The sequence below is a fragment of the Bos taurus genome, chromosome 21 (assembly GCF_002263795.3).
Source record: "Bos taurus isolate L1 Dominette 01449 registration number 42190680 breed Hereford chromosome 21, ARS-UCD2.0, whole genome shotgun sequence".
Lineage (NCBI taxonomy): Eukaryota > Metazoa > Chordata > Mammalia > Artiodactyla > Bovidae > Bos > Bos taurus.
In genome coordinates, this window is record NC_037348.1 from 57,153,347 (window position 1) to 57,172,099 (window position 18,753).

Here is an 18,753-nt window from a genome sequence, read left to right on the forward strand (position 1 = left end):
GCTGCAATCTCTCCAGACTCATAAAATGCCACCTCTGCAGGCTGTCACCATTGCACAACTGCAGAGGGTACCGCAGGCAGTTCTAAAGGTGCAGACGCTGGGTGGGGGGTGTGCACCCATGAGGCCCTCTGGAAGCTTCCCCCGGTCAGAATCATCTCAGAACTACCCATGATGAGTAGCATTCAGTCATAAAAAGGAAAGTATGACTCATGCCTGATGTGGAGGAACCTTGAGGGCATGATACTGAGTGAAAGGAGTCAGGTCACTAAAGGACAAATACTGGGCCACTCCACTTCTGTGAGGTGCTGAGGAGACTCAGATTCCTAGAGGCAGGCAGCAGATGAGAGCCTGATTACCAAGTGCCTGGGGGAGGGCATCATTAATGATTCCTTGACAAATGAGAACAGAGTTCTGTTTGCTGCTAAGTCACTTCAGTCGTGTCCAACTCTGTGCGACCCCGTTCTGTTTGAGATACTAACAATTTGAGGACTAGACAGTGGCGACGGTTGCACCACCTTACAGATGTAATTATGGCCACCGAAACGTGAGCCTGAAAATGGAAAATAGTTAAAATAGAAAATTTTATGTCAGATGTATTTTTCCACAACTGAAAAAAAAAAAAAAAAAAAAAAGCTACCCATGAGCTAAGCCACATTCAGATTTTTAACTTTCTCCTCACACCTCCGCAGATAATTAAAAAAGAAAACACCACTGAGGTTTATGAGACTAGGAATCCCCACGCTGACATAAAACACGTATTGTGTTTTCTAAAAATGGATGGTAAGCTGTCAAAACTGCAGAATTGTCTTTAAAGGTCTCCTCTCTGAGTGCCTTTGGGTGAGGCCAGCAGCCTGAGGTCTGGGACGGAGTCTCCTCTCTGTGGGGACAGTGGCGCTGGCCAGATGGTGTGGGGACAGGGCCTCCAGGCACCCACGGGAGCAAGGCCAGGCCAGGGAACGCCTGCTTTGGATCTCTCCTGAGGTCTGAGCTGCTTTTGTTAGGGCAGGCTTATGGTGCACATAAGTAGGCGTCAGTCATTTTCTTGAGCTAAAAGGTCTCTTCTGACCCCAGGAAGCCCATTCAAAAGGGGCAGGCCCCATTGTTCCAGGGTTCCTGTCAGGAAACTCTGTCAACTCAGCTGAAAAGATTAGGATTAACATAAATACGCTACTGATGCTATGTATAAAATAGGTAATGAGAACCTACTGTATTAGCACAGGGAACCCTACTCATTGCTCTGGGATAAATTTAATTGAAAGGAATTCGCAAAAAAGAGGGGATGTCTGTGTGTACGGAGCTGATTCACCTTGCTATACGGTAGAAACTCACACAACATTGTAAAGCAACTATTAATATAATCGAATAAAAATTAATTTTAAAAAACCCCTTAGCTCCCCACCCCCTCACCCAAGGCCAAGCTCACTGCAGGTGTGCAGGGGAGGGGGATGGGGAGGAGGCCCCTGCCCACTGCCCCGCCCCTAGCCACTCCCCTGCCCGGCCTCTCCTGCTGCTCTGACCTCCCTCCTTAACTAACTTGCAGGTACAACGTGAAGATGCAGGCCTTTTTCACAATCAAACAAAAGGCTATTGCAAATGGCAACACGGTCAACAGTGAGCTGGAGGATGGTAATGATTACTGTGATAGTAGCTCTGATGACCCTTCCCTGCCATTGCTGGGGCAAGGTAAGGCTGAGCAGACAGGAGGGGGCGAACGTGCCATTAAAATCACACACACACACACACGCACCATAAGCTGTCACTGTCCCCTTGGTCACAGGACCCTACATGAGGAGGGCAAGTGATGTGGGAGCTGTGGCTCAGGTGGGAGAAGGATGAGCCCAGGGCCACAGTCACATCCCCAGGGGTCACCCCAGGCCTCCTGAGGAAGGCTCAAGGCCTGCCTGGCTTTCCTGACATGCAGTGAACCATATCTCTGACCCATGTCAAAGGCCAGTGGCAGGAAGCTGAGGACTTGGGAAGGCAGAGCAGGTGGGGTCTCCCTGTGGTTTCTCAGATGCCAGGCCCAGTTCTGCAGACCTCTGTTCTAGAGAGACCACTGACTCATTGCCCAGAGGAACACCAAGGCTGGGAAGGATGCCATGGAGCTGGAGAGGAATTCCAGACCTGCCCCCAAAAGCCCCACTGGAAGCCCCTTCTCCTGGGGCTGTGGCCTGGTCTCCTCAGCTTCTCCCTGGACCTTTGGTGATTCTGGACCTCTGAAGCCAGCCCGAGTCTGTCAAGTACCCCCAAATGTTTGGGCCTGACCAGCTACTGCCTTGGGAACCTTGTCCTCAATTCTTTTTAATTTTTGGCCGAACCTTGCATCATGCGGGATCTTAGTTCACTAACTACGAATTGAACTCGTATTCCCTGCAGTGGAAGCTCAGAGTCTTAACCACTGGACCACCAGGGACGTCCCTATTCTCAATTCTTAATCCAGCCAATTACCAGGTGATTCCATCCAGGGGGGTAGTTCTGCCAGGGAGCCAAGAGCGTTGATGCCCTCTCCCACCCAAGACTTGTGTTAAGGTCTGAATAGGTTCTTGGAGTCAGGATTTGGGGGGCGGGAAACAGCTTTAACTGGCATTGCCGACAAGTTCCACCCACGGTGTTGGTCAAGGTCTCCTTTAACCAGGAGAGAGCACCGTGGACCAGCCTCCTGAGGGGTATTTCTCTTTTATTCCTCATGGCCTTGGGCAAGTCACTGTCTCTTTTAGGTCACTTTAATTCCTAATTCCTATAGGCTCAGAGGAGACTGTTTGCCCGTGTCTGGGACACGTAGGGGCCGAAATCTATACTCCTAGGCACTCCCCCGGCCCTCACCCTGGTGTGGGTCAGGGTAGGAGATTCCTTACATGTGCACTTTAAGCAAGTGCTGGCTTAGCCAAAAAGTTCGTTCGGATTTTTCCGGAAGCTGTGTGGAAAACCCGAACAAACTTTTTGGCCAACCCACTATGTTCTGTCTTGTCTCAGGTAACCCCCAGGAGGAAGGCATCTGTCATGGGTGCTGAGTGAGGGGTGTATCTTTCCACGTGGAAGGAGGAAGGCTGCTGGGGAGAGGGTATGGGTACAGCCAGGGTCACAGGCCCACCCCTGGGGGCCCCAGGAAGGAGGCCCGCAGAGCACGGGCCGGTGCCATGCGCCTGTTTCTTAGATGCGAGCAGGCTGCCCCAGAAGAGAGCTGTTTCCAGAACAGCCTTGCCAGGAGGAGAGGAAACGGTATGGCCGCTGTTTGGGATTTTTAGCTCCACAGACACGGCGACTCCAAGGCAGGTCCCCACCCCTCACAGTTTCTTAAGACAGAGGCTGTTCCTGGCCATCCTTGTACACAGAGATCAGGACTCCTGGGGTCCTCTGGACCTTCATGGTGAGAGGAGCGATTCTGTTTACCAAGTTAGTGGGAGATGTCTGTCCTCAGGTGCCAGCCCCAGGAGCTACTTGCTGCCCCTGTGGCTGATGGAGGAGGCTGGTCCCCAGTGCCACATGTCAGGGATGTGAGCACATCCTCTTCCAGGCAAATCCAGGCTGCCCTGAGGCCACGTGGGGCCTTTCCAGGCCCTCTCTGGTGGCCCTCACTTTTGTATCCATGTCAGTAGGATTTCCCACAAGTTTATTGCTTTCCCCCAAACCTCGAAGTCCAGGACAATTTCTGGAAAATTGGAAGATTAGACACAACACTGTCCCCTAAGGCCAAGGAAAGGAGGGGACATAGGTCTCCCTCCAGCTCTTCTCAGGGTGAATGCACTTAGATAAAAGCCAAGGAGGAAATGGGCTGGGGCAGGGCTGGGGCACGTAGGCCTGGAACTGGGGAGGCTGGAGCCCGGAGAAGCAGCCCTGGGTGGTGGCTGCTCCTTTCCTCTCGGGCCCATGCTCTTCAGGTCTCCTTCCTGCGTCTCCTTCAGTGGGCCCCTCTCCCCAGCAGCCTTCCTCCTTCCACGTGGAGAGATCCACCCCTCACTCAGCACCCACGATAGGCGCCTTCCTCCTGGGGGCTACCTGAGACGGGACAGAACAGATTGAGTTGGCCAAAAAGTTCGTTCAGATTTTCCATCCCATCTTAAGGAAAATGCCACACGAACTTTTTGGCCGGCCCGGTACTTGCTCAATGTGCACACAGGGTGGGGGGTGGGGTGGGCAAGCGGGGAAGTGTTTGTGACTTATTGAAGGGCACTGTCCCCTAGAAGCAGATTGACTGGGGCAGGAGATTACATCCAGGGGTGGGAGGGCCTGAGGAGAACAGGGCTTTGGGATTTTACCCTTTCTGACACTGTTGCCACAGAATCTTTCAAACTCAGAGCTCATCTCCCCTGGTCCTCAGGCTCCAGGCAGGTCACATAAACCACCCCATCCAGGGTTGTCAAAGATTGCTGGCTTATAGATGCTTTCAGGAAGACGCACGCACAAAATCCTGATTTTGCTGTTTTGCAGTTTTGGTATTTCCCGTAGATGTAAAATCAAACTTTTTTTAACCCAACCTCTTGACAGGAAAGGGGATGTTGCCTTTTTACCCCCCACTCCTATAAAATGCCCTTATGTACTTGAATGCTCTTAAAGATCATGTAGTTCAGCCCACCAGATCAGCGCAAGCTGGTGTTCTCTTTTGTGGGGAATAGCATCCTCCAGTTTTGTTCTGCATACAGTTTTTTTTTCCCCTAAAAGTTTTACACATTTTTTTATACCACACTTCAATTCTGCTCAAGAAAGCAGAGCACAATACAGCAAGGAAAGTGTCCAGGATGGAGGCAGGCGGGCACCCTATTTCCCGCCATGGCTGGAGGTCTGGCCTTTCCTTGCTGGCTGTCCGGTGGCATTGCACATGACCCGGTAGCTGGGGCCATTTTGACCACCAGCTGGGCTCACTGTAGGACCTTTTCAAGCTTCCCTGGCCCTGGACACAACTTTGTCTTGGAATGGGGAGGGAGCGGGTGATACCTGGCCTTAAACTTCCGGGGCAACATGCTGACATTGGCTGGGTTACCTGCTAAGCACGTGGTGGGTGGTGCCAGGATGAGATGCCCAAGAAGCCAAGGAGGAGAGGGGCCATCCCCACGGCCAGAGGTCCCGAGCATTGAAGTCCCCCTACTAACACCCTCCTTCACGTAACCCCCGGCACCTTGGCCACCATCAAGAATGCTGCCCCAGACTCCCAGCGTTCACCGCACGCTAATCATCTCTGCAATCTCTGTTGGCCTTTGTCTCCTTAACACTTCTCCTCTTCTAAATTGTAAGTAATCTGCTTTGACCCAAGCAATAACACATGCATTTAAGAAACAAACCCACGAGTCCAATGCACGCCTCATTGGCGGTTGATATTTGTCTCCCACAAATGCATGGTCCTCCCGGCTTTGGTTCTAACCACATGCCTCCTGTCTGCTGAGCCTTGCTGCCTGTTGGGTGAGGGTGTGTGTGTCTGGTGTGCATTTGTTCGTGTTTGTGCTATTAACTCTCGTGCAGGTTTGCTCTGACTGCTCCTAGCTACCCTGATATCCAGGAAGGACACTCATCAGGAGCGGGTGACCAGTGGAGAGGGACGGGCATACCTGCTTTGGCAGCCCCTCAGAGGGGAAGGCTCCCCTGCTTGTGTGTGCTGTGTCCAGAAGGGTTTCTATTTCTGGATCCTCCTGGGCTCTGGAGTTAACTGTCGAGCTTCCTCCAGGGACTCCAGCCCAGAGCATGTTCCTGAAGGTGGCGGGGAAGGTCCAGGGACCAAGGAGATTTGTTCTTCAGCCTCATGAGTGGAAGCAAAGGGTCAGAGAGTGGCCTCCCTGCTGGAGGGTGCTGGTTTCACTGGAGACACTGGTCTTGGCCAGCAGCTCACTGTGCACCCTTCACAAGCAGGCTCCTCTCCTGGGTCTCAGTTGCCTTGTCAGGGCCTGTGAGCCAGATCTTTGACCTCGCTGGTACCACCTCATGGAGAACAGTTTGGAAGCATAGTGTGCCAGGTGGAGATGGCTCCTCTAAGACAGAGCAGGTAGCTTCACAGGAAGCTTAGAACCAGTGCTGTTACCTCCCAGCATTTTCCCTTTAGGGGGCCCTTGTCTGTTTGTTAAGTTTTGTCTGAGTCTCTGTAAATGGTGGGGAAGAAAGGTCCCCCTCAGACTCATTGGTGAGAGGTGGCAGGGATCCAGTCCACTTTGTAGGTGGGCTGCCCCATGAGGCTTAGGTGAGGAACTGAAAGACCCTTACATTTAGCCAAGACTGGACCCCAGAAGACAGGGTCATCAGTCAGCAGAGGGACTAGCCCTGGAGATGTGCATGTGGTCCTGTAAAAGTGGGACCCTAGGGATCTGTTCAGTACTTGTGGGTGGTTCAGACCCAGGTGGTTCGTGTTACTAATGGGAGGATCTGCAGCCAGCCTCCCATGTGGCTACCAGCTGCTGAGACCACAGCCAAAGAAGTCTGCGCCTCAGGGGGATGTCAGTCACCCCAGCCCTGGGGTTTTGCCCTGGGGGTTCTCAGCACTAATCATGACTCTGTGCTCGATATAGTGAAGGAGGAGCCGCAGTACAACAAAAACCCAGTGGTGATGGTGGACGAGGTCATGAGCTCCAGCCCTCCCAAGTTCACCTTCCCAGAGGCGGGCTTACGCGTAATGATCACCAATAAATTTGGGCCCAGGACTCGTCTGCGGATGGCCAGCAGGATCATAATTAATGAGGTAAGTTTCCTTCAAGGCCTGTGAGATCGCATGAGCCTGAGGCCTTGGATGGGTTCCAGCACTGCAGGAAGCCCTGGCTTGTCAGTACATTTCCTGGCGTTGGGCCCGAAGTGTCCTCTGCCGGGCTGGTGTTTATCACCAGCCCGTTGAAGCAAGGAAGCCCAGACAGCACAGGCAGCAAATGATCCTATCAGGAAGGAGTTTAAGGCAGGTAGCAATCGAATACCATGTCTGCCACATTCCACTAAGTATTTTCCACTAGAGAAAGACTAATTGGAGAAAGACTGGTCTGAAGTACAGATTTTTTTTTTAATGTTACTCAAGGCAAAAAAAAAAAAAAAAAAATGAATACACATCTATTCTCTTATGGATAGAGCAACTCTAGAAGAAAACTGAAAGACTATAGAAACCTTCTGGTTTGTCTCTCTCAGCATGTGGATCCATTACCTCCTTTGTTATAACGGAAAGTGAAGTGAAAGCGAAAGTCTCTCAGTCGTGTCCAACTCTTGGCAACCCCATGGACTATACAGTTCATGGAATTCTCCAGGCCAGAATACCAGAGTAGGTAGCTGCTCACTTCTCCAGGGGATCTTCCCAACCCAGGGATCGAACCCAGGTCTCCCACATTACAGGCAGATTCTTTACCAGCTGAGCCATCAGGGAAGCCCAAGAATACTGGAGTGGGTAGCCTGTCCCTTCTCCAGCGGATCTTTGCAACCCAGGACCTGAACCACGGTCTCCTGCATTGCAGGCGGATTCTTTACTAGCTGAGCTACCAGTGTTATAACTTATGTCTCTTTTAATGCAACCTCAAGGTAGCTGCAGATTTTCTTTTTCCAAGGATAATTCTCTCTTGATTCCTATAAAGCTAGAGTCATGACCCCCTTCCCATTGCTACCATTCATACTCCTACTGAGTCATGGCCCACCTCCTTACAATTCTGTCCTTGCACAGCTGTTGCTGAGTCCAAACTAGGTCTGTTCGCCACAGGACAGGCCAATTAACTGAGAGATTATGTGTGGAAGCAATGACTAGGACATTATTTGGAAAGCGACTGATTGAGAAGATGGCAGACTAATGTCTCAATAGGACTGAGGTGGGGAGGGGGGTAGTTGAGTAGATAAAGACCTTTTTCTTGCAGAAATATCCTGGAATGGCCAACCTGGGGGAAGAGGGGTGATGTGTTAATCAGAGGGTCAGACTCCCCTGAGGCAGGCCTTTAGGGAGAGAATGTGTTAATCTCTTCAGGAAGAGGGTCAGGGTTCCCCGAAAAGTATTAGTCACTCAGTCGCGTCCAACTCTTTGCAACCCCATGGACTGCAACCTGCCAGGCTCCTCTGCCCACGAAATTCTCCAGGCAAGAATACTGGAGCTGGTGGTCATTCCCTTCTCCAAGGGCCCCATTCCCTTCTCCAGGGGATCTTCCTGGCCCAGGGTTCCCTGAAGCATGTTATTATGTATGATTATTATAACAAAAGGTGGCATTAGTGGTAAAGAACCCACCTGCTAATGCTGGAGACAAAAGAAACTCTGGTTGGAAGAGCCCTTGGTCAGGGGCGGGGAGGCATGGCAACCCTCTCCAGTATTCTTGCCTACAGAATCCCATGGACAGAGGAGCCTGGTGGGCTCCTGGTGAAAAATGTAATTTTTCAAAGGTTAAAGTCAAACAGATCCATCATGGAGTCAGAATTGGTTCTTCCCTGCAACACAGCTATTTATGGGTTTTTTGTTTTGTTTTGACTACAAGGAAGACCTTTCATTTAACCCTTTTTGGGTAGTAAAATATTATGCCTAGGCATGTGTCTCAGATCACTTTTCTCTTTTAGGCTAAATGTTGTGGACATGTTTGTAGGAAAAAAAGTTTTAGATTTCCACCCAATCCTAGACTTCATGATATAGGAGTCCCTGCCTAAAACCAATATGAAGCCAGTTAATGGTCAATTCCTCTTTCTTTGGAAAAAATAACATGCTTCCATTTTAAGTAATAATGACTTTTTTGGCCCATCTTTGTGCTTCCAGTAACCACAAGGATAAGTGTTAGGCACACAGTTCTGGAGTAATGCCTTGGGGGCCTGTGTACTGACTCTTGGTTTTCTGCTAATGTAACTGGGAAGGAGATATGTGTCCATGTATGATGATTACTACCCACAAGGTTTTAATCCTAGAGCATAAATATTTTTAAAGAGAGCCAGATAAAGATGAGCTGTGCAAAGGCAAACAGATTTTCAGAAACATGGAAACCTGTTAATTTCTTGGTATGTGGTTTCTCCCTTTCTCTGGTTTAGTAGAAACCCACTGACTTGGCTTCTGCTTGGGTGGAAAGAAGGCAGACTTGGTCAAGAGCTATAAGGAAATAGGGGAGGGAAGAGGTCTGATTGGTTCAGGGTATACCCATTACACATGGCGAAAGATTTGGACAGCAGAAGCCTTCCAAATGGCTACTAACCCTATAAGATGCTGAAATTAAAAGGGAAATGCAAATTAAAACCACAATTAGATTCCACCACACATCCACCAGAATGACTAAAATGGGAAGAATTGACAGTATCAAGCATTGACAAGAATCGGAAGCAACTGAAATTATAATCCATTTCTGGCACAAGTGTGAAATGGTTCAACTTGCACCTGCCTTATGATCTCACAATCCCACTTCTAGATAAATACCCCAGAGAAATGAGTGCATATGTCCACAAAAAGGCATGGCCATGGCATGCTTCCTGATAACCAAAAAGAAGAAATAACCCAAATGCCCATCAAGTGGCAAAGGACATATTGTGTGTTATTCACACAGTGGAGTACTATACACCCCTGGGAAATAACAAACTACTGATTCATGCAACAATATGGATGAACCTCACAGATATTAGGTTGAGTGAGAGAAGCCAAATATAAGATAATATGTACTCTCTGAATCCATTTATAAGAAATTCAAGTTCAGGAAAAACTTAAGTGATGTGTATAAAAGTCAGAATGGGGTTACCTTAATTAATTCTGGAGAGAGGGGACCCTTAGCGAGTTGTCTGAGAGGCTGGAAATGTTCTACATCTTAATATGAATCATCACTGGACCATTGTACACAATGTAAATGCAATTTTTGCATGCTATACCTGAAATGAGGTTTTTTGACTATGCAGAGCCTCTCCTGTGAATGTCTTCTGGTGGCTTGTGACCATCCACTGGGAAAGTCAGAATGATTGCTTTTATCCAGTGTCATGGGCTAGTTTGTCAGGCTGACACTAAGAAGAAACCCTGGGCTCTGACCAATACCTTTGCTGATACTGGTTCGAGTGGAAATGAGCAAACTTAGCTGGATTCTAAGGTCCTGGAGCCATTTCTCAGGCAAACCCGAAGCCAGGGGTGCTGTTCTAGAAACCCTTAAGTGCCACCTGCCTGAGGAACCAAGCAACAGGGTGCAGCTGTGTCACACGCCTGGGTGTCTGTCTTGCCTCCTGTCCAAACAGAGGCAGAGGCTGATCAACTCGGCCAACGGCGTGAGCAGCAAGCCGCTTCAGAATGGGAGGCACGAGAGCATCGAGAACGGGAATGTGCCCGTGGAAAACCTGGAAGAGCCACAGCGGGACCAAGAGCCCCCACCGCAGCCCCTGCCGCCTCCCCAGGAGCCAGAGCCCGTGGAGGCCGCTTTCCTGTCCCCCTTCTCCATGCCTGGTGAGTCCTGGGGGCCAGGGCTCTCGGGCCACACTGCTCGGGGCTCCAGGGTTCCAAGCCTGGGTCTTCAGGATGGTGAGCTGGACTCAGGAAGGCGGGGAGCCTGGTGTGAGGGTCCAACATTAAGTCACTCAATGAACACTTCCTCAGTGCTGAACTGTGGGTTAGAGCCGCCGTAGGAGGCAGGCACTGCCCAGGGTTAGGGAGCCTGGGGTGCCAGACAGCTGGCCAAATGGAGGCCTGGGAAGTACCCCAGTAACCTGTAGTAACCGCACTCAAATGCCCAGGGCAGTGGGGCTTTCTCATGCACTAAAGAAAAACAAGCACATACATTATTTTTATGGACATGCTCAGACTCTCCAGCCCTTCCAGTGTGGGCAGGCCGTTTTGCCCATGTGTTGCATATTTGCTGGGACAGGATATGCTAAAGCCACACATGATCTTTAGACAGTTACACCTTATGTGTTTGATGATAACTCCTACCTATAAGTAAGTTGGAGTCGATGTGGCTCTGGCCCAGGCCTGAGTGTCCTCCCATCTCATTGAATGGGCCCAGTGTCATATGACTGCCAGCTCCTCGCTGACCTCACCTCTGCTCCAGCCACACTGGCCTCCTAACTGTCCTTCTCAGAAAGTAGCAGATATGCTCCAGCCCAGGACCTTTGCACTTGCCCTTTGTTGAAATGCGCTCTGTTCTGCTACCTGTATCACTCACTTCCTTCCCTTCCTCGGGTCTCTGCTTAAATGTCACCTTCTCAGTGTGGCCTTCTCTGACCACCCTAACCTAAGTATTTTGAATATATATATCTTTCATCTTGTGTGTCTCCCTGGCTAAAAAATCAGCTCCGTGCCAGCAGGTATCTTCGTCTATTTCATTCGCTGTTGTATCCCCAGTGCCCAAGCCTGACACATAGTAGGTGCTTAGTAGATGTCCATCAAGTGAATGATTTCAGGAATGTGTGTGAGAGGATCCCCAGACACACCCAATCTGTCTTCATCTTTAGCCATAATCCTCTGCAGTCCATGATGGGAAATAAAGGCCTGAGCTCTTTAGCCCCATCTCGGAGGTTTTTTCTTGGTGTCCTGCCATCCTGAATGGCAGCAGAATTCCAAGATTTTCAAGTCCAAAACTTGATGTTTTTCCAAAAAGATTTCTGTGTTTAACAACAGGCTCACAGATGGCACCTGATTTGGGAGATGGCTTGGGGTGGGGAGAGGAGAGGAGAGGAGAGGCAGTATGGTCCCAGGGAAGAAGATGCAAGTACAGTCCAGGAAACAGACTACCTTGCTGGGGGTTCAGACTGAGAAGAAGCTACCCTTTGGGGGTTCTGTTCTCCAGCCCCAGGAGGTGGATGGAATCCCTGTTTTACAGATGTGGGGCCTCACAGGGTCATCACCACCACCCCCTACTGCCGCTTCATCTAGATGCTGTTCCTGACCCTGCTTATTGTCCAGAGCTCTGCAGGAAACCAGAGAAGGGACCTGCCCTTTGGGGCAGCTGCCGTTCTGTAAAGGGAGGCAGCCTCATGTAAGGGCAACTCATCTTTCCATCTCCTTGAAGCTTTGAGTTTGGCAGGACTGAATTGGGTGGTCCCTGGGGCCAACCACCCCCTCCTCTCATCCTGGTGCCAGAATCTGATGCTCCTTAGACAAGTGGCTTGTGGGAAACCAGGTCTAGCTCCCTGCAGGGACTCTGGGCAGGTCAACTCCTGAGGTGAGGAGCTCAGAATGCTGTTCTCTTACAAGGGCTGGGACCAGATCACTCCCGGGTTCTCTGCACCCACGAACCCTTTCCCAGGGAGCTCCGCCTTTCCTGGCGGGTGGGAACTTCCTGTTGAAATTGGTTCCACATTCCTCTTCAAGCCAGAGGCTCTGGGACATTCCCCTGGGCTGGCCCTCAGCAGAGCTTCCGCCCAGGGCTCGCCTCTGGAATGGGCCAGGGCTTCCTGTGTCCCTGCGGAAGCTCCCTTTGTGTCCCTGCGGAAGCTCCCTTTGTGTGCCTGCGGAAGTGTTTCCAGGTGGCGCCCTGGGAAACCGCGAGTACTTCCTCTCCATCTCCTCTAACCTCAATGTGAGAAGCGGAGGCGGGGGAACGGGGTTGTGTGGCTGCTGCATGTTTAGGTGTGTCCAGCAGCCAAGGGAAATTGAGGCCAGTGTGGACAGGAGTTCACAGGAATGTGGAGCCAGGCAACGGGACACAGCACCTGTGAGAGATTCCGCATTGCCAGCTGCAGGCCCTCCGTCCACCCACTCATCCCCGTCATCTTTTCAGCTCGTCTCTGGTTGTGGCTCAGTGGTCAAGACTCCGCCTGCAGTGCAAGAGACTTGGTGGAGACATGGGTTCGATCCCTAGGTTGGGAAGATCCCCTGGAGAAGGAAATGGCAGCCCCACTCCAGTATTCTTGCCTGGGAAATCCTACGGACAAAGGAGCCTGGTGGGCAACAGTTCATGGGGTTGCAAAGAGTTGGACACGACTGAGCGACTAAACAACTGGTTGTGGAAACACAATGATCTGGGACCGTGGGGATGCCCTGAGGGGCTTTAGGGGCGGGTGGAGCTAGTGTTCTCCTAAACTGGGGTCCAGGAAGGAAGCTGGGGCCAGGGGAGGGATAAGGGGCGGGGCACTGGGAAGAGGGGAGGATCTGTTCCACTCAGAACTAGCGTGGCTGCAGGTATCAAGGAGTGAGCCCAGGCTGTCTGGTGTGCAGCTCTTCTGTGTGGTTGGGGACAGGCTGGGAGGCAGGTGCTGGAGGCTAGAAGTCCTGGGTTGGAATCTTGGTTCTACTGCTCACCAGCTCTGTGACTCTTTCATCTCCTAAACCTCAGTTCCTCATCCACAAAATGGGATGAAGGCATCTTCTGTAAGCAGTACAGAGGTCTTTATTCACCCCTTCTGTGTGACACACGGGTGCTCAGTAAGTGTTCGTTTGGATGACATGCCTGCATGTTAAGTTGCTTCAGTCATGTCCCACTCTTTGCAACCCTATGGATTGTAGCCCACCAAGCTCCTCTGTCCATGGGATTCTCCAAGCAGGAATACTGGAGTGGATTGTCATTTCCTACTGCACAGGATTTTCCCGACCCAGAGATCAAACCTGTGTCTATTATGTCTCCTGCATGGGTAGGTATGTTCTTTATCACTAGGGCCACCTGGGATGACAACCTGCTTTAATCACATGGTTTCTCTTATACCCGGTTTCTCACACTCTCTCCTGCTTGGACCATAAACAATGTTCTAGAAAGTTCATGGGAGTCAGAATCCCTGGAGGTCTGGCACCGTGGTCATTCCCAGAGTCAGGAAGAGGGAACTGGTGATGAACAGGGAGGCCTGGCGTGCTGCGATTCATGGGGTCGCAAAGAGTCGGACACGACTGAGCGACTGATCTGATCTGATCTGATGCTATCCACCTGTTTTGTGCCAGGCACTGGGCTTCAGGTACTTTGCAGACAAGATGATTATTTCAGTCAGTAAATATTTGGGTACCAGACTCTTCTGGGCCTTGGTGATCCAGGTAGAAACAGGACACCCTGGATTCTGGGAGCTTCCAGGCGTGCGGGTTAAATCTGAGCAGATGATTGCATGATACATTTTATGTATCATCTCCTGCCCTCACCACACAGCTGAAGGGTGGAGATGGTGGAAATGCCAGCCCATAGCCCCTGGGCTCTGCCCACCCACATGATATGTCACTGGGCTTGTAGACCAGAGCCCGAGGGCACCCAGCCACAGCCTGTCTCGGGTGCCCGCCTGGTCTGATGCTGGATTTACATCTACACCCAGTGCAGCTGTGCCCACTTCAGGCCACAGAGGCTGGTAATTGGGCATCCTGGGCTAGCTGTTGGCAGGGAGAGAGGAAAAGGGGGAGGAACTCCTTCTCCCATGAGAACTGTGGTCTGCAGCGCAGGCATTGCCCTGCAGTGGCCAGACAGTGACCTTGAGCCCCAGTCTGGCTGGAGAGAACCCTTAATACATGCTGTTTGTGGCTGATGTACTGTCTGGGACATTCTCCTGCCCCATGGGCCACACCCTTGCCCTCCAACTGGACTCCTCCTGCTCCCATAAGGGTAAGGAAATCACATCTTGTGTCCGGTATCCTGGCCCTTGTGTTCATCATTATTATAAGTGGCCGCATCTACTGGGGTCTTGTGTGTCAGGCATTGAATGAAAAATAGGGAATTCTTACAGGGCTCTTCTGGAGCTTCTGTGTGCCATGTCCTGTTCTAAGAGCTTTACATGTATTCCCTCATTTAATCCTCATGACAACACATAAGGTGGGGACGATGATCATCTCCAGTTTATGGAGAAGGAAAGGGAAGCATAGAGAGGTTCAGTGACTTGCCCACTGTCACCCAGCTACTAAGTGGAAATCAAGGGTTTCCAACCTGGGTGGCCCAGGCTAACCACTCTCTCTTTGTACCGTGCATTTTCATTCCATCCTTGCATCTATCTTGAGAAGGAGGCATTACCATTATCCCCATTTTACAGAGAGGGAAACTGAGGCTCCAAGAGGAGACTTCCCAAGTCACACAGCTATTATGTGGGGAGCCACCCTTCCACCCTGAGCTTCCTGATCTACAAACGCCATCCCGGGCCGGTACAGTCAGGAGCAGAAATCTAGGCCCTTTGGAGGTTCTTAAACCGTGTGTATGTTAGTCACTCAGTCATGTCTGAGTCTTTGTGACCCCATGGACTGTAACACACCAGGCTCCTCTGTCCATGGAATTTTCCAGTCAAGAATACTGGAGTAGATATTTCCTTCTCCAGGGAATCTTCCTGACCCAGGGATTGAACCCAGGTCTCCTGCATTGCAGGCAGATTCTTTACCATTTGAGCCACCAGGAAAGCCGTTGAATGGTAACAGGAGGTGAAGTTTACTGAGTGCTTCCTATGGACCGGGCAGGGTGGTTCACACATGCACTCATTAAGTCCTCAGGACCACCCTGGAGGGTGGGTACTGTTATCCCCATTTCCCAGGTGAAGAAGCTGAGGCTCAGAGAGGTTTAGTTGCCCACGATCACACAGGAAGAAGGGACAGCACCCCACACTGGCATTTTCACCCCAGACGTGCTTAAGGGACAATACTGTGGCCAACCAGTGGATTCTTCTGCGTTCTTCCTGTGGAGTCCTTAAGAAAATGCTTGTCTCTGTCCATGGTGTCTTCTAGCTGGTACGTAGGTACCAAGGAACTTGTCTGTGTTAAGAAACCATGTTGAATTGAGTTTGAATTATAGGCCTTTGGGGACCTGGCATGCTCTCTTCAGTCCTCGGATGACACAGCTAAACATTTTGTTCATCAGAAAACTCAGCACAAGCCATCTGAAGATTTCAGGAAGTTTCTAGAATGTCTTCTCCCCGCCCCATCCCCATCTTCCTCTGTCCTACACGGAACTAGAGAGCCGTGCTGGCTGGGAGGAGAGGCTGCTTAGTCTCTCTGAGCCCAGTAAAGGGGACTGCAGGAATGGAGCTCTAGAAAACTCTGCCCTGCTCTTTCCTCTCAGCCGCTCGGCATGGCTGGGAGCACAGAGGAGAAGCTGCTGCTGCCACGGGCTCACGTACATGTGAAATTCCACACCCAATTTCTGCCTGCTCCAGGCCCCCAGAGGCACACGGCACTTCACAGTAAAAATGATTTGTTCTTGCCTAGTTCGTGGGAGCCGCCAAAGAAATCACACAGTCGGTAGACTGTCTCGTAAGTCAAGGTCAGGATTTCAAAGAAGTGGCCTTGTCAGTCACTGTGGAGCCCTGAGGTGTCAGCTCACACCTAATTAGAACAAACACTGGCTGAGCACTGTAATTTCTTAATATAACAGCTTTATTGAAGTGTAATTTACTTGCCGTAATAGTCACACCTTTGAAGTACACAGTTGAGTGGTTTTTCATCTACTCACAAAGTTGTGCAACCGTTACCACAATCGGTTTTCTTTAGCACCTCCAAAGGAGCCCCCTACTTGCTAGCAATTATTCTCCGTCCCCACCCCACCCCCATCTCCTGGCAACTGCTAACTCTGTCTCTTTGGGTTTATCTACTCTGGATATTTTATATAAATGGAATCATTAAATAAGTGGCCTTTTGTGTCTGCCTTCTTTGTTGTTGTTCTTCAGCTGCTCGGTCATGTCCGACTCTTTGTGACCCCGTGGACCGCAGCACACCAGGCTTCCCTGTCCTTCCCTGTCTCCCAGAGTGTGCCTTCTTAGCATGTTTTCAAGGTTCATCCGCATTGTGGCATGCGTTGGTCCTTTGTTTCTTTTTCATGACTGAATAATATTCCATTGTATGGATGTACCCCATACTGTACCCCATCAGTACACTGATGATGTACTCCATCAGTGGGTGAACAATTGGATTATTTCCGCTTTCTGGTGATAAGTGGTTTATAAAAACAGCTGCTAAAGCATAATAGAGAAAGAGGGTTTTTTTGGAGAGGGTTGTTTTTAATATAAATGAAAGCAACATTCCTCTGAATTCTCTGTGGTTAACAACAGATGGTCTCTGAATGATCTCTGAATGCTATGGTTAAAAGCAATCTGGGGAATTTTAGACCAACTTCTTGTTTTCAAAAGCAAAAAACTGAGGGGCCGGGGCTTGCCCAGGGGTCAGTATTGACCAGATGGAGCCAGGCATCTGGGCCACATGCCCTGGAATCTACTCTGTGATCACCCCACAGCCAGACCAGCGCAGTCCAAACTGGGAGGTGGGAGGTGAAGGGGCTCAGGACCTGTCATGAGCTGGGCATGTGCTGGGGGCCTGAAGTGTCTATGGATGCTGGCAACAGAAGCTCACATGAGCTTCCTTTGAGATAAAAGGGGATCTTAGTTATCATAAGGATATAGGGGTGTGTTGTGGATCCCACAAACAGTTGGACTCACCCAGGGGCTGGACTCAGGGCCTTCATGCGTGTTGAGGCTCTTCCTGGCTCTTGTCTTCCTTTCACGTGCCTGCCTGTCTCATTCTGCTCCTTGGCTGTGGACTGGCTTTTCTCAAATCCACCGTCAGTGCCCATGGCAGACCGTGGCCTCCCACTGGCCCCAGACTGACTTCTGCCATTTCCTGCCTCCCTCAGTTGGTTGCCTAGGGTTGCGTCTGAATTCCAGAGTCCTAAAGGGGAGAATGCTATCAGCCCAGAGGTCAGGGGCCCACCCCTGGTCAGTAGCCATGCTGGCCAGCGTGGCTTTGGTGGCCCCTGGGAGGGCTGTTTGGAGAGAAGAGATGCTGAGCACACGCGCCCTCACCCCTTGTAGGTCTATGACTGGTGCCTCGGGCGTTATCAGGAGATGATGGATGCTGATCGCTGATGTGGGAGGAATAGAATTGATAGACCTAGTAGGTGGGTCCCTTACGCAGTGGTGGGAAGGACACTCCAGGCTGGGTACCAGCAATGACTCCCGCTGAACCGGCTGCCACCACCTCTCCCAGAATTGAGGAGGTGGGGAACTGGGATGTGCTGAAATGTTCAAAAACTCACTGTCAGTCACGACCCAGGGACCAGGAGGCCACTGCCACAGCTAGGCTGCCACCAGCAGCCGCCACCGGGATGCTGGTCAGGCCTGAGAAGGCATCCCTGGTGCCCATTCAGCTAGCTCCTGGGCAGGAATGCGCCGCTGTAGCCAAAACAGAATCCCCAGAGGCCTGTTTCACAGCAGTGCTTCAAAAGCAGCAGAAAGGTGGCCCAGCCCCTCCTCAGTTTGTTTTTCAAAATAAGGAGCCCAATTTGAGTCTAGAACTTCAACTGCAAGGGAGTCTGGGAAGTGCTCTATGGACATCCTAGGAGGAGGTTGGCATGGGGGCTGCTGAGGCCCAGCTCAGCATGTCCACTCCCATGGGAGCTGCAGGGATGCCTGGAAAAAAGCAGTGAAACTAATCTTTACTGATGACTTAGACCAGAGCAGACCTGGTGAGGGGCTCATGTGGCTTCCAGTTGCATAGTGAGGCAGAGGAGGGGGCTGAGCCCTGACCTATGGCTTGGCAGACACGTTCTTCATGGAGCTTGGGCCACACACACACCTTATTATTTGGTGCTTAGAGTCTGCACACAGCCCTGCTTGCGTGTCTGGTGTGGTCCCCATTTCCCAGGTAACTGCACACAGGTTAATAAGGGCCTCGGGCAGGGCTGGTACCCCAGGTCTGCCTGACCCCTGAGGGCTGTCCTCGGCCTTGTTCCAGTGTTGACTTTGGCCAGGAGGGCACTCTGCCAGGCTGGAGTGTGTGCTCTGGAATACAGGGCAGCAGGAAGGAAGGAGAGGAGGCAGCCAGCTGCTGGGTCTATGTGGTTTGTAAGCACTGGGAGCCCACAGGCCTGCCCTGGATGTTTGCTGGATGTTTAAGGTGAGAGGGCCTGCGTTCCTGACTCTTATTTCACTCCCCAGGGCCTCCAGACTCAGGGTGCAACCTTCAGAGGCAGGATGGTCAGCTTCATACTTCTTGCCTTT

General features: G+C 51.1%; 1 protein-coding gene and 1 non-coding gene across 3 annotated transcripts in view; both read left to right on the forward strand.

The window, feature by feature from the left end:
- Nucleotides 1–18,753, forward strand: part of SLC24A4 (solute carrier family 24 member 4) — a 195,910-nt gene that overhangs the window by 144,516 nt on the left and 32,641 nt on the right. The window contains exons 10-12 of one of the 2 annotated variants that reach the window (XM_005222242.5): nt 1,541–1,626; nt 6,489–6,658; nt 10,120–10,324. In XM_005222242.5, coding sequence (XP_005222299.1) covers nt 1,541–1,626; nt 6,489–6,658; nt 10,120–10,324 — 461 coding nt within the window. Of the gene's footprint in view, nt 1–1,540; nt 1,684–6,488; nt 6,659–10,119; nt 10,325–18,753 lie in introns of both variants that reach the window. The other variant, NM_001193088.2, reaches the window with a different exon arrangement.
- Nucleotides 2,884–2,945, forward strand: MIR2284F (microRNA mir-2284f). The gene has a single exon (NR_030981.1). It is a non-coding gene; the product is annotated as a microRNA mir-2284f (primary transcript).